Source organism: Acomys minous (genome assembly GCF_964271855.1).
Source record: "Acomys minous genome assembly, chromosome: 15".
NCBI classification, from domain to species: Eukaryota; Metazoa; Chordata; class Mammalia; order Rodentia; family Muridae; genus Acomys; species Acomys minous.
The window spans coordinates 34,429,219-34,444,437 of record NC_140497.1 but is presented as its reverse complement, the minus strand read 5'-3'; the positions used below and the strand labels follow the sequence as shown (position 1 = coordinate 34,444,437).

The following is a 15,219-nucleotide window of genomic DNA, read 5'->3' as shown; positions in this document are numbered from 1 at the left end:
TGTTTGCTTACTTCTACCTGACCAGAAGGAGTGGTTTGCAAAGCATCTGTTAAGTGTGTGAATGAATGCTTTGTAAATTTTACTTAAGAGTTTGATGCCGGCACAACGTTGAAGGCAAAAAAGCCTTCCTGGCTGCACTAGCGCTAGGACTACACTGGTAAATAAAAGAGTGGCTTTGGGGCTTTGTCGTTCTAGCCACTCTGGCGGCTAGGCCAGAGGTTCCCTGGTTCCCAGGAGTTCCGTTCCAGCCGGGCGGCTTAGTGAAGACCTTTGCCTCAAAGAACGTGGTGAAGGGGAGTCAAACTCATACATACCATGGTTCCCACCTGTGAAGCCATCATCAGTTCGCGGGGAAACCGAAATGCACCTACACCACGAATGTTAGATAGAGGACCATAATGAAGTTTGCAGAGAATCTCGAGGAAAAAAAAAGACCAAATCCACGCTTGTCTAATTAAAGCATGTTTTATTTTCGGGGTGTCGTGTCCCCCCCCCCCCCCCCCCCCCCCCCGCCTGGTGTAGTTTCAGCCTAAGTCGGGATTTTGAGAGCAGCCCCTGCTGGCCTTCTGAGGTCCCTTTCACAGGAGACAGAAGGTGTTCACAGGACAAAAAGAGTTGGCTGTTAGACATTGTTATAAAGATGTAATGAAAAGGAAGGAGCAAGGGGAAGGATATACATGTGATTGAGGTAGCAAGTTTGGTGTAGGTTGAAAAACTTGTTTTGCAGTTTACATCAGATCTAAGGAACAGGAACTTATTCTCAGTTACAAGTAGAAACTTCAACACGCAAGGACTTAACAGAGGACAAACGGGAACTTACTCTTTAACTACAAACAGAAACCTTAACCTGTACAGGACAAACAAGAACGTGTTCTTAACTGTCTTAATTACAAATGTTTACCTCCAAGGTATATTGTTCCTGTTTTGGTCTCACAAAGGCTGCAGCGTACCAGCTCATCTGATGGGGGCTGAGGGGGAGGGGTGGGGGTGGGGTGCAGTGGGGAGGGGGAGGGGTGGGGGTGGCGTGCGGTGGGGTGGTAAAAGAAGCCATGAACAAACTGACTAACCCAAAAACTAAAAAGAACTAGATTTAAAACTTAACAGTGTCATTAAAAATAATTCCCTGTAGTTTTTAATATAAAGTAGGATTTTGCTGCAAAAGAAGATTTAAGGACCTTTGTGAAACTACTACCCCAAGAAGCAGCCATGCCTGGGGAAGGAGGAAAAACAGATATGGAGAGGATTGGTCTCTTCAGTGAGATGGAATACATTACTGTGGGTGATAAATATGTGTCACCGTTCAATCGTGAGTATCTTTGATATATTTTTAATAGCTGAATAGTGTGCAGTTCCCATACAAAATTTACATATGTTTGTATATTTTTGTTTATATGTTATAAATTCTCACACACACACACACACACACACACACACACACACACAAACAGGTTCTCCCTGGCTGTTCTGGAACTGCTACGTAGATGAGGCTGGCCTTGAACTCACAGAGATTTATCTGCCTCTGTCTCCTGAGTGCTGGGATCAAAAGTGTGTGCCACTATGCCTGGCCAATATTTATTTTTAGTGTTATATATTTTAGAGCATTGAGTTCTAATGTTGATATTGTGACATTGTGACAACTTGTGATGTTGTAGCAGAGTTAAGAACTTAATTTTATAAGAGTGGGAAGCTAAGCCATTTTATTGGGCTCCGTTACTTTCATTTATTTAAAAATTATAATTTATTTATGTTTATTTTATGTGTATGCATATATTGCCTGTGTATGTGTCTGTGTACCGCATGTATGCATTGTGCCTGAGGAGGCCAGAAGAGGATGTTGGATCTCCTGGAACTGTAGTTATAGATCGTTATTAACTACCATGTGTGTCCTGGGAAACTACTGCTCATAACTACTGAGCCATCTCTCTAACCCCAACTCCATTTAATCTTAATGAGTTATTTCTTTCCATGATATGTTTCTTCTAGAATATTGTCCCTTTAGCTTGTTACGTTTTTATTTGTTTACTAAATGTGTATGAGTACTTGGTGGCATGTATGTATGTAATATGTACCAAATGTGTACATGGGGTTTGTGAGGGTCTTAAGGAGAGATCAGATTTCCTGGGAACTGAGGTTTTGGAAACTCAATCCAGGGCCTCTGCCAGAGTAGCAAGTGCTCGGAACCACTGAGCCGTTTCTCCAGAAACACCATTCTCCAAGAAGCATTTGAATCCATGAAGGGTCTCCATTATCACATGGCTGAAAAATAAAATTCTAATTGGACATCTGAAAGAGTTATTTTTAAAGAAAAGCCATAAGAAAAAGATCTAAATTAGCTGAGTGTGGTGGTCTATTACAGTCACCCTAGTGCTTGGGAGGTGGAGGCAGAAGGATTGGGAGTTAGGATCAGTCTCAAGAATAAGAAATCTAAAACAGAATAAACAATAACAACCACCACCACCACCACCACCACCACCACAAAACCCAAAACAATACAAACAAAAACCAAACACTGGCGTACTGAAAACAAACAAAAATTTAAGTTACCAAAATCAAATTCACATTTCAGTAGCCCACAGGTTGTGCACACTTCAAAATGTTTTTTGTTTTTGTTTTTGTTTTTTTTGTTTTTTTTTTTTGCAGTTTGGAAGTTAAGGCCTTCCAGATTCAAACTATGAAAATGTACATATTCATGAAAAACAGCCTTTAAACAAATTCCTGGACTATGCTATTTTGTTGTGCAAATATGACAGTGGAGAATTTATCATCCAGGGAGATGCTGGGCTGTTTCTTGTATTTATTAAAAATGAATGAGCTGGGAACATTACGGGCTCTTAGTGAGCACAGGCACTTAAGCAGAGATGGAGTTTGTCTGTGTAGCCCTGACTGTTCTGGAACTCACTCTGTAGATCAGGCTGGCCTTAAACTTGGAGATCCACCTGCCTCTGCCTCCCAAGTGCTGGGGTTAAAGGCGTGTGCACCACCATGGCCACTTACAGGAGTTTGAGAACACACCTAAGAGAAGATTGCTTCAATGTGAGCGTGGACCGCCCTCATCACACATAAGCACTCTCCCCTATGGTCCATAGGGAACCACTAGGCTAGATGCTCTTTAAAGGTCTCTTTCAGCTCTGAAGTTCAGAGTGTGCAAGATTTCTTAACCCCAGCCCTGTGGGATGTCGCATATGCCTGTAATTCTAACACTCCAGAAACAGAGGGAGGTGGAGCTCTGAGTGGGAGGCCAGTCTGTTCTTCAGAGTTAGTTCCAGAACTACTGAGACTACACAGTGAAAGCAACGCTGCCTTAAAAAAAAAAAACCAAGTGGAAAAAGCAAACAGAAAACCCACTTTAGCCCAAATGCTTAAAAGCTTTTTAAGAAAACTTCTTAGATTTTGACTGTTAAGGTTGCCTTTCATGCGGAGTTTTAAGTGTTTCACAGCACAAACTCTTAATTGGCTCACTGTTTTTGTCTTAATGCCCTTTAATTAGTATTGAAGTCAAGATTAGAATGCTCTTTATTTTTGAAGGACCCTTTAATGAGGCTGCAAGCAAAAATAGACAGATGCTACCTGGAGGATCCAAAGCAATGTCACATCTCCAGGCAGGATACTTTGATCCCCAGTTTACAAGGGTATTTGAAGGGGAAGGCTATGTGAATCTGAATCAAGTGAGGAGACAATATATGCTGGAACAATCCAAGAAGAATCTAGCCAAAGCCTTCATCCCCAGCAGCGGAGAGAAGAAGCCGTAAGTCTTTTGGGGAAATGTTTTATCTGTCTCCTTTATCTTTTTCCCTCTAACTTAAAGTAGATGTCTGTACAAGTAACTTTTATTCTCCTGACTCAGCTGTTGTCTGGGAGGCTTACTGCCTCCTTCTGCTAACCTAGGCCTTGTCCTGGAAGCTTCTAGCCTCCATACAATCTAACCTAGGCCTAGAATGTTTTCAGCCTCTGAGATTTACTGTTTAATAAGCTCATCCTTATTTGTTCTTTCTGAGCTCTGGGCTGGCTGACTCAACTCAGCTGTTCTGGCTCAGACTCCTCTCCCAGCTGATTTATTCAGTCTGGCTTCTCTCTCTTGGCCTGGAATTGCTATGCTTGGCCTCAAACTGAACTCAGCAATCGGCTCTAAGCTTCTTCTCAGTTTCTGGTTTGTTCTGCCTTCACCCGCGTTTTCTCTCTGCTATTATCTCTCTATTACTGTCCCAGTAAAACTTCCTTCTCTCTCTGTGAAACTGCCTTTTAACTATAGGCTTCCTTTTCCTCCCTCTTCCCAAGAGAGTTGGGTATATCCAGTTCCGTCAAATCTTCTCTGATTCATCGCCTTTTCTTCCACTCAATAGACATCACTTTCAAACATGGGTGCTTCTTTCTACAAACTAACTTTTTCTTCATTTGGGGTTAAAGGCATGCACCACCACGACTGGACCTATGCTTTTCTTTAGCTAATACTTGCTCTTTACCAGGCTGGCCTTGAACTCAGATCTGTTTGTCTCTGTCTCCTAGATTAAAGGCGTGTTTGTGCCCAGCCGGATCACACAGACCTAGAAGGTCTTTGGATGTGATCTCTTGCCAGAATAGTCATGTTCTGAATTAACATTCCTCTACAGATGTCTTTCTGTAGGACTTAATTTTTAACTATGATTGTCTTTAGGGAAGACACTTTTTTTTTTTTTTTTTGAGACAGGGTTTCTCTATGTAGCCGTGGCTGTCCTGGACTCGCTTTGTAGACCAGGCTGGCCTCGAACTCACAGCTATCCACCTGCCTCTGCCTCCCAAGTGCTGGGATTAAAGGCGTGCGCCACCACGCCCGGCGCCCGGCTCAGGGAAGACACTTATTTTGAGTGATCCAGACTGACAGCCATATTTATCATTAATTTTTTTTATTATTTGGATCACTGTTCTCTACTATTTTATATACAATAAAATCCAACTAAATAATGACACTTTTTTCCCCAAAAAATTTTACAAAAGTGATGATGGAGAAAATGCCTTGGGTCACCATGTTTATGCCCTTGTGCATTTTTTCTGCTTATAAAAATTATAAATAATAATGTGAAATGAAGAGAAACCCTTTTTATACAAAGAAAATAATTCATTACTGATATTTTATTTTTAAGTAACTGTGATGGATACCATCATGGGATTATGGAAACTGTCAATGTGAAAATTCTTTTCTTTTTCTTCCCATTAAGCCACAAGACCCTAGTATAGCCTACATAATATTATATAGCTAAGATTTAAGATGTGATTTTTTTCATTCACACTGGGTAAGTTTGATCTTCTCAATTTAGAGTTTATGATAAGTAAGGGATTGATCAAAGTCTAATTTCCTGCTTATTTACTTGAAATTAGTGAAACTCCATTTCTATAGCCCAGATTACTCAGGTAATCTTTTATAAATGTAATTTATTAATTCTTTGATAAATCCATATAATATATTTTAATCATATTCGTTCTTCCCCTCCCCTTCCTTCATTTCTCCGACCCTCCTCCCCCAACTTCATGTTCCCTTTTTCTTTTTAAATAACCGAATGAGTTCAGTTTGCGCTGCTCATATTCTGCTGGTTGCGAGGCCCATCCTCTGGAGGTCGGTGAACTCACTACGGGCCACACCCTTAAAGAAAATCAGTTTTCCTTTCGCAGAAGGCATCATCTGTCCATTGCGTCTCAGTTAGGGGTGGGAGCTCATGAGCTCCGCCCCCTCCACGCTATAGCATTGGTTGGCTTGATCTTGCGAAGGCCTGGTACAGGCAGTCGCAACCGCTTTGAATTTAGGAGTGCACGGCTTCCCACACGTCCAGAAATGCTGTTTTGCACTGGTCCTCCCTGATTTCCGACTCTTACAATCTTTTCACCCTCTATCCTGAGGTGGTCCTTGAGCCTCACGGCGAGGGGCGCTACAGATGTCCAGTCTGTGGGTGAGCACTCCACTGATTCTTAGTCTCTGCACTAGGACCACTTGTTTCTGAGCTGACCACTGTCCACTGCAGAAACAAGTATCTCCACTGAGCTCTTCGATGAGAGCTGTTTTACCGATGCGTATAGAAGTAGAAATTTAAAGAGCAGTTTGATCTTATGTATATTTAGCAGAATACTAGTAGCCGGCCATGGGGGCACACGCCTTTAATCCCAGCACTTGCGGGGCAGAGTCAGGCAGACTATTGTGAGTGTGAGGCCAGCCTGGTCTACAGAGAGAGCCCAGGACAGCCAAGGCTACACAGAGAAACCTCGTCTCAAAAATAAAAACAAAACAAAAAACCAAACAACAACAACAAAAACCCAACCAACCAACCAACCAAAAAGCCAACCAAACAAACAAAACAAAAGAAGACTGTTGATGACTTTTTGACCTACAAGAGTCTACATAGTACCTTTTGGTAGTATGAGAGTTAGTCATCCGGAAGGAAGCTTCCTGGTTGGTACCGAGTTAATCTTTCCATGTTCTATGATTCATGTATGTTCAGCAGTAGGTCCTAAACCATCAAGTTCTGGGGGGGATACCCAGGAATAGTAGCCATAACCTGTATTGTTTGTAGGGCTCTCTGGGATAGCCCCGATCCAAAAGTTGAGGGGAGGTATCCTATATCTGACATTAGGCTTTTTTTTATTTGACAACTTGTGGTTTCTTGGAGGAATATTATCCCCCATGTAGGGTTACTCCAATTACACCCTCCCCCCGACACACAGGGGAATCATGGAACATGGAGAAATTAAGATGGCTCTGGCCAGGAAGCTTCCTTCCCGATGACTAACTCTCATGGTACCCAAAGGTGCTGTTGTGGGTCAAAAAGTCCTCAAGTCTTATCCAGCTATGAACGACAATAATAACAAGTATGGCAAGAGATGCCAATGGGTACAACAGTGACATGAACTTATAGGAGTAACCAGCTGACTTGCGGTTTTGGTTCAAGGCCCACTCCACAGGAGGAAAAACATGCCTGGTACAGTAAATCTAGCCAAGATTTCTGCTTTTCTTAATCCTTTAAAATATGTTAATAATTTGTGGTGAGATATATAACGTGGAAGTTGACATTTTAATATCTTCCCTTTTCACACCTCTGACGGTACTGAAGAAGCGGGTTAGGAAGCTATTACGGAACAATTGGTGGGCCCATACCATTCTTCAGTGCACAGACAAAACCCAAGGACAAGTATCACCCACCTGGGAAGAATTTATATACCAACCCAGGAAAAAAGGGAACTGGATATGGGTAAGCTATTCCTGGTAGCTTTGTATAATTTGTTTTTAATTAAAAAAAAATAATGTGAGCTCTGCATTCACTGTTCCCTATTCTTTTTTAGCTATGCCAATATTACCATAGGCAGGCAGCTTTCACACTCTGAGGACTTATATGATGCAGCAAGACTGAGTTATAAGGTAAAATCATCTGCTTTGACTGCTTCAACCTTTACTTGTTCAACTTTGAAAATTAACTCACACTGAGGGACAGTTATCTGTCCCTTTGATAACTGGGGTATCTGTGTGTTGACCAGCAGTGTTCTAGGCCAGCAGTTAGTAGAACAAATACAATGGTCTGATACAACGTGACCCCAGTCTAGTAAACACAGGAGTCTTAAAACATTACTAAGTGAGGCTGCAGAGATGGTCATTGGGTAAAAGCCCTGGCTGCTCTTCTAGAGGATCCGGGTTTGATTCCCAGCTCCCACATAGACGTTCACAATCACCTGTACCTCTGGTTCCAGGGAATCCACTATGCACTTCTGGCCTCTGTTGGCAACAGGCATGCAAGGGTTAACTGACATTCATGTAAGCAAAACACCCATATATATATATATATATATATATATATATATATATATATATATATATATATATATTATTTTATTTATTTATTTATTTTTTTAATTTTTAAAAGCAGGCATTGGAATCACATAGGATGAATGCTAACATTTCTGACGAAAGGTGACAGAACAGGTCACTGTAATCCGAAGTCTTTGAAGGAAGACCTTGGTAATTTATAACCTGAGTATATTATCAATTAATTCCCATGAAAACTAAATCTTCGAGACACGGTCCAAAGGGTGGACATTATAGTTAAAAAGATTAGTGCCTCTGCTCCAGTGTGGAAAGAGGAAGGCGGATGGCTAAGAACTCACCAAGTTCTACAAGGAAACAGAGAGGCCTCGAAGCAGGAGGAGGCTCCAAGAGGAGTGAGAGCTCAGAGAGCCACGGCCTGCACTTGTGTCTTGGGGTTTCCCAGCTGCGGAGGGAAGGGCTCATTTAACAGTAAGATGCTCAGATTGAACACCATCACCGAGGGACAGGAGGGCAAGAACTCAAGTGGGACAAGAACCTGGTGGTGGGAGCTGAGGCAAAACCGACGCTGCTCACTCCCTTGGTTACCTGCTTTCTTACAGTACCCAGGGCTACCAGCTCAGGGTTATACCAGTCCCATGGAGCTCCGTGTCAACCACTAAGTAAGAGAGTGTTCCACAGACTTGCCTCTTGGCCAGGCTTTTGTTTCTAATTGAAAACAACAACAAAGACAAGTAATTCGTGTAATATACTTTGATCATGGTTTCCCCTTCCCCAGTTCATCCAAGAGCATCTCTGCCTCCCTACCCACCCAACGTTATGTTCTCTCTCTTTAAAACACTGGCTCTAACTTGTGGGTCACAACCCCTTTGGGGGGTAACATATCAGATATCCTGAATATCAGAGAGTTACATTACAATTATAACATTAGCAAAGTTACAGTTATGAAGTAGTAATTTTAGGTTTTGGGGTCAACACACCCGAGGAACTGTATTAAAGGGGCACAGCATTAGGAAGGTTGGAAACCATTACTTTAAAACAAACAAAACCCCAAAACAAATGAAAACATCCAAGAAACACACACACACACACACACACACACACACACACACACACACACACTCACACCCTCCCAAACCTACAAAAATGGAAATTAAATTAATCAAGCAGAAGACCAATAAGACAAAAAGTACCCAAAGGAAAATGATATAAAAAGACTACAGAAGTACCCCGAGTTCATTTTATATTATCTGGCACGAGGCATTCCTGGAAATGTGGTTAACTACTAGAAAAACTGGTTTTATCTTTGCTAGCCGGTACCACATGCCTTCTAGGTTACAGGTGGGAGGCCCTGTCCACGTCCTCCCCGCATTGCTGGAACTCCGTCTGGCTTGAACCTGTGCTAAACTTGTACATGTCATCATGGTCTCTAAGTTCATGTATGCATCTTCTTGTTCTGTCTGGAAGATACTGTTTCCCTAGAGTCATCCCTCACCCATGGATCTTACAGTGTTTCTGCCTCCTCTTCTGCATAGATAACTGATGTTTGAGGAGAGGCCTTTGATGAAGACGTGCCATTGAGGACCAAGAACTCCAAAGTCTCTCACTCTTTGTATACTTTCTGGTTGTGGATATGTTTTACTTATCACAAACTACAGGAACAAGCTTCTCTGATGAGGGATGAACTGATCTAAGGGTATAGCAGTATGTCATTAAGAGCCATTGTATTGCTATGTTCCTTTAGCAGTATAATACCATTGGGTTTTCTTCTAGGCAAATGACCTATATAGATTCTTGGCCACTTTAGCAGTGTCAGATATGGATTCAGTCTCATTGAATGGGCCTTAAATCCAATCAGAAAGTGGTTGGTTACTCCCAAAACACTTGTGCGACTATTGCACCCATATATTTTAGCGGCAAATTAAAGTTGAGGGTCACAGGGTTTGTAGCTGGGAGATACTGATGGTTACCATCCTCCCTCTCATAGCATGCAGAATACCTTCCAATACCATGAACTTGCAGCTAATTGAAGTAGTGTAGGGTGAAGCTTGTAGTTAGGTTTTCAGTTTTGATGACGTATGTAAGTGCCGTCTTCATCAATAGGGCCTTACTACCATTATGTCATGGAGAGTAACATATATAGCCATGCCAATGGCCTGTCCCATTTGGGTTTTTTTTATGGGGCTCTTTTGGCCAAGGTCTCAACAAAATGTTCATTTCTAGCACTGGAGATTTGGATAGCATAAGATGTTTAGTTGGGGCTTATGTTTCTTTCATCTATGTATGTATTTTAGGGCTATATATATGACATTTTTAATAGTAGTGGGTTTCTATATGACTTTCCAAATAGCCTTGTGTTGTTTCTCCCCTTCTTCCCTCCTTTGCCCCTCACTTCCATCTCCCTCCCTATTTAATCCTTCTATTCTAGTTTCCCCTTTGCCTTTCCATAAAAACGTATTCTATTTTCCCTTCTTTGGAAGCCCCTCTTCTCCATCCTGGTTCATTGCTCTGTAGTTATTCAGTTTGCAGTACACACATAAAAAGTTTAAAAGCTAGCATCCACATAGAAGAGAAAACATATAATATTTGTCTTTTGGGGTTTGGGTAACCTCGCTTGGGATTTTTTTTTTCATTCTAGTTTAATCCCCTTACATGAGAATTTCATATGCATTGTGAAATTCTGCCACATTTTCATTATCCTCTCTTAGTTGGTAGACATCTAGGTTGCTTCCAATTTCTGGCTATTATGAATGGTTGAGCAAGTCTTCTTGTGTTACGATGCAGTGTCCTTTTGGCATGTGCCCAAGAATGGTATAGCCGGGTCATGAGGTAGATTGATTCCCAGCTTCCTGAGGAATTGCTATACCAATTTCCATAGTGGTTGAACAAGTTTGCGTTTCCTCAGCAGTGGCTGAATGCAATGTGTATGAGTGTTCCCCTTCCTCCACATACTCTCCAGCATGAGCTGTTCTTTTTTTCTTTTTCTTTTTTTTTAATTTTAGCCATTCTGAATGGTGTAAAATGAAATCATCTCAAAGTAGTTTTAATTTGTGTTTCTCTTATGGCTAAGAATGTTGAACATTTCTTAAGATCTTCAGCCATTTGCATTTTATCTTTTCAGAACTCTCTGCTTAATTCTATTTCACATTTTTCTTTTCTTTTTTTCCTTTTCTTTCTTTCTTTCTTTCTTTCTTTCTTTTTTTTTTTTTTTTGAGACAGGGTTTCTCTGTGTAGTCTTGGCTGTCCTGGAACTCTTTCTGTAGACAGAGATCCACCTGCCTCTGTCTCCCTGAATGCTGGCATGAAAGGCGTGCACCACCAATGTTCAGCCTATTCCTCATCTTTCAATTGGCTTATTTGCTTTCTCAATGCTCAGTTTTTGTAGTTCTTTATATATTTTAGATACTAATCCTTTGATAGAAATATAATTGGTAGCAATCTTCTCCCTTTCTGTAGACTGTTGTGTTGCCCTAATGATCATGTCTATTGCTGTACAGAAACATTTCAGCTTCATGAGGTCTTATTTATTAATTGTTGTTTTTAGAGGCTTTGTTGATGTTGTGTTCAGAAAGTTCTTTTCTGTGTCAAAGAATTCAAGTCTATTACCCACATTCCCTTTTATAATATTTTGTTTATCTGGTTTTATATTGAGGTCCTTGATCCACTTGGAGTTGAATCTTGTACAGGGTGATAAATATGGATCTATTCTTTTACATACAGTAATCCCACTTAACCAACAGCGTTTTTTGAAGATGCGGTCTTTCCTTGAATGTGTACATTTTGATTTCTTTGTCAAAACTCAGTTGTTCATAGATATAGATGTATTTGATTCCATTGGTCAACGTGTCTGTTTTTGTGCTACTGGACAGTATTATGGAGGCATTTTCTCAAGTGAGAGTCTCTCTTTCTAAATGGCCTTAGCTTGTGTCAAGTTGACATAAAATTAGCCAACACAGCCTACTAAGGGAATACATGTCTTCTCTTGACCACTTTAATCCCATTTAAATAGTTTCCGTTCAGTTTGTTAAAGGATGAAACATCAAATTTCATGTGTGTAAAAATGAAAAAGATCAACATTTCATTTTTCTAAATTGGTATTTCATAAGTTTTTTTGGTATTTTATTAAGAACTAGCAATTTTTAAACTTAGTTCTTTCATGTAGAAAGGATTGTAATATAAGACCAAAAAAATCATCATTTTGTTTGAGTATTAGGAAGCTAAAAAATACTGATATAAAAATATTATAGTATAAACACTATGTTTTCTTTTGGGTTTAGGAGTAAAACTGGTATTTACTAAGAGCCAAGCCTGTGCCAAATGGTTTCTCTCCATAATCTCCATAATCTCAACAACAGTAAGGAGAAATGGTATTCTTATTCACATCTAAAGATGTGACACCAAAGGCCAGCAGCTTCCTTAATTCCTGAAAAATGCTAACACAAACAAACAAACAAACAAAAACAGGAAGGAGCTGCGATTTGACTGATATTTTCCTTCTTACTGTCCAGGAGTGTAGTAAGGATTTGTTCAGATGATAGACTGTTAAATCTCAAATACATTCTGTAAAGACAGAATATGCTTATTCATCACTATGTGTCCACCTACCTGCCTGCCTTTTCTTTCCTTCCTTCCGTCTCTGTCTCTGTCTCTCTCTCTCTGTCTGTCTCTGTCTGTCTGTCTGTCTGTCTGTCTGTCTGTCTGTCTCTGTCTCTGTCTCTGTCTCTCTCTCTCTTTTCCCCATAAAAGTTGAACATAAGGGAATGTTTTCAACAGTATACTCAGTGGCATGTATTTTAGAATCTACACATGTATAGTTAATTTAAGAGGTGATTTTGGTCTTGAATTGTGTCTAACTTGTGTAACTTACGTTGTGTATTTTCAAACTCTTTAATTTACAGAAGGACAGTGAAGAACACCATCGATTACTCAAAGGGTCACCTTTCAAATTAAACCTTCACCCAAGGGAGTATTTTGACAATAACCCCTATTTGCTAGAGAACCCTTTACCTCCAGTTAAGAGAGAAGAAAAGAAGGGAGTCACTTTAAAGCCTTTTAAGCCCTCCTCTCCTGGTAAAAAGGTAACAATTTTGGAATGAGAAATAACTGACCATTTTAAGAAAGACAATCCCTAAGCAGGGTGTGGGGACCCATGCCCAGAACCCCTATGTGACAGGTGGTTAGCTGAAGCAGGAGGATTTTCAGTTCAAGGCCAACCTGGGCTCTATAGCAGACCAGAAGGAATGAGGCGGGGAAATAGAGGGCATTGGGGGCAGGTGGTGGTGGTGGTGGAGAGAGCCTGTGTTTTGCTGTCAAATTATTGTTGCGCCCATGTAAACCACACGCCTTTCTTCGTGTGAAGTTTCACAAGCTCTTATAAAGCCACAAAGCAGGGCGAGGAGATGGCTCTGTGGGTAAAATGCTCGCTGCTCAAAATGCGCATCTGAAGTTGGATCCCAGCGCCCAGGAAAAGCTGCACCTGGCAGCATGCTCCTGTAACTTGGTGAAGGCTGTAGGGTAGAGGGAGGGGAAGGCTGATGGTGGGGGCCTTACTGGCCAGCCAGTGTAGCCGGAAGTGAGCTCCAGGCTTAGTGAAAGCCTTGTCTCAAACAGTAAGGTGGCATGTGGAAGAGGGAGACACCTAACTTCCATGTCTGACCTCCACATGCCCATGCACTGACAAGCATCCCTGTGCACATATATGCATGCATGCATATGCATACCCCATGTACACACACACACACACACACACACACACACACACACACACACACACGAGCCACAAAATGTAACTGGGATAAGAAACAGTGAAACAACTATTGTTTACTTCAAGTATGTTTGAAATTCCAATGTGGTTTTGAAAGCCATTGTGTATGTTTTGAAATGATGAAGAAAAGTAAGTCTCCCGCTTATTCCAACAGACGCATGTGAGTGTGCGAATAAAAACAAAAGTGCTGTGGCTCTTATTAGTTGACCCTTGACCTCTCTGTTTCTGACAGCTCCTGCTCATCTTGCTGTAGACTCTATTAGGAGGCCTATGCTGTTTAGATTAGGAAGAAATTTTTATATACTAAGAACTTACACAATATTTTTGTCCTTTGCGTTAAAATATTTTTTAGTCTGTTTCATCCATCTATGCATGCGCATCATGTACATGCCTGAGGAGGCAGGAAGAGGGAGTTTCAGGCAACTGTGAGCCACTGGACATGGGTACTGAGGCCCGAACTTGTGTTTTGTGCAAGAGCACAACCCATCTCTACAGCTCCAAGTTTTTGATTATTTGTTTTTGGTTTTTTGAGATAGGGTTTCTCTGTGTAGCCTTGGCTTTCTGGACTTGCTTTGTAGACCAGGCTGGCCTCGAACTTACAGAAATCCACCTGCCTCTGCCTCCTGAGTGCTGGGATTAAAGGTGTGAACCATCAGGCCCCGCTCCAAGTTTTTTGTTTTTAATTTCCCTTCTTTTTATTTCTCATTTCTTCCTTCCCTTCTTCCCCCTCCCCCTCTCCCTTTTGTCTCCCCTCCCCATTTTTTATGGTACTGGGGATCAAACTGTGACCGTGTGCACACTAGACAAGGCACATGTGTAAACTACGCTCCCACCCTTTGCACCAATAAATTATTTTTAAATTCTTTGTTCTATTTGGCATAGAATGTACATACTAGCACAGTCAAGTAATTATGGAAAGTTCCTTCCTTTATTACAATTTAGATAGTACTGGAAATTTCCGTTCCTCACAAAGCCTTGGAGAGATTCACATGGGGATTCTGGCTTCACATGTTTCAGAAGAGCTCTCTGTTATTTTTCTCAATTCTTTCAACTTTCCCCTGCCTTTTACAACTTCTCTATCTCTTTTTGGTCAACTTGAATAATTTATATTTTTAAAAAATCATTAATTTTAATCAGGTTTCAAGACTTAATAAAATTATAAATTATTTTATATTTTTGAAATCGAGTATAAGTGTCAATTTCCATTACTTATATAAGTACCAATTTTTACTATCTTATTCTTCAAAGTTTCATTGGGTGATTTTATTTACCATGTGCAGTTTATCTTTTATTCATTCTGTGTTTATATTTTTAGGTGTGTTTCTTTTTATTTTCCTTATAATCTTTTCAAAATAACCTCTGTGTTCCAAATGTGGGAGACTTGGGAAATCACAAGAGGATCTGTCCTTAGGCTTTCCATTGCTGTGATAACACACCATGAGCAAATGCACTCGGAGAGGAGAGGGTTATTTCAGGATGCAGTCCATCACATTTGCTCATGGTGTTTTATCACAGCAATGGAAACTTTAAGGACAGAGCCTCTTGGGATTTCCCAAACTCCGTCATCTAGAAAAGTACATATGAACTTCTTCACAATGTAATCTCCTGTAGAAGCATTTTACAAATATATGAACTTCTTCACAATGTAATCTCGCAGATGCATTTTACGAAGCGATAT

At 40.7% G+C, this 15,219-nt stretch overlaps 2 protein-coding genes across 9 annotated transcripts in view; one reads left to right on the top strand and one right to left on the bottom strand.

Annotated features, from left to right (window-relative positions):
• CFAP96 (cilia and flagella associated protein 96) overlaps positions 1–15,219 on the top strand; it is a 32,408-nt gene that overhangs the window by 523 nt on the left and 16,666 nt on the right. For 4 of the 8 annotated variants that reach the window (XM_084758972.1, XM_084758973.1, XM_084758975.1 and 1 more), the window contains exons 2-6: positions 1,130–1,306; positions 3,526–3,745; positions 7,074–7,211; positions 7,303–7,378; positions 12,676–12,855. In XM_084758972.1, coding sequence (XP_084615098.1) covers positions 1,207–1,306; positions 3,526–3,745; positions 7,074–7,211; positions 7,303–7,378; positions 12,676–12,855 — 714 coding nt within the window. In that variant the 5' untranslated portion in view covers positions 1,130–1,206. The remainder of the gene's footprint in view (positions 1–1,129; positions 1,307–3,525; positions 3,746–7,073; positions 7,212–7,302; positions 7,379–12,675; positions 12,856–15,219) is intronic. The other 4 variants (XM_084758976.1, XM_084758978.1, XM_084758974.1 and 1 more) reach the window with 2 other exon arrangements.
• Positions 1,559–15,219, bottom strand: part of CCDC110 (coiled-coil domain containing 110) — a 36,516-nt gene continuing 22,855 nt past the window's right edge. The window contains exon 7 of the mRNA XM_084758943.1: positions 1,559–2,256. Within this exon, the coding sequence (XP_084615069.1) occupies positions 2,249–2,256 (8 nt within the window). The 3' untranslated portion in view covers positions 1,559–2,248. The remainder of the gene's footprint in view (positions 2,257–15,219) is intronic.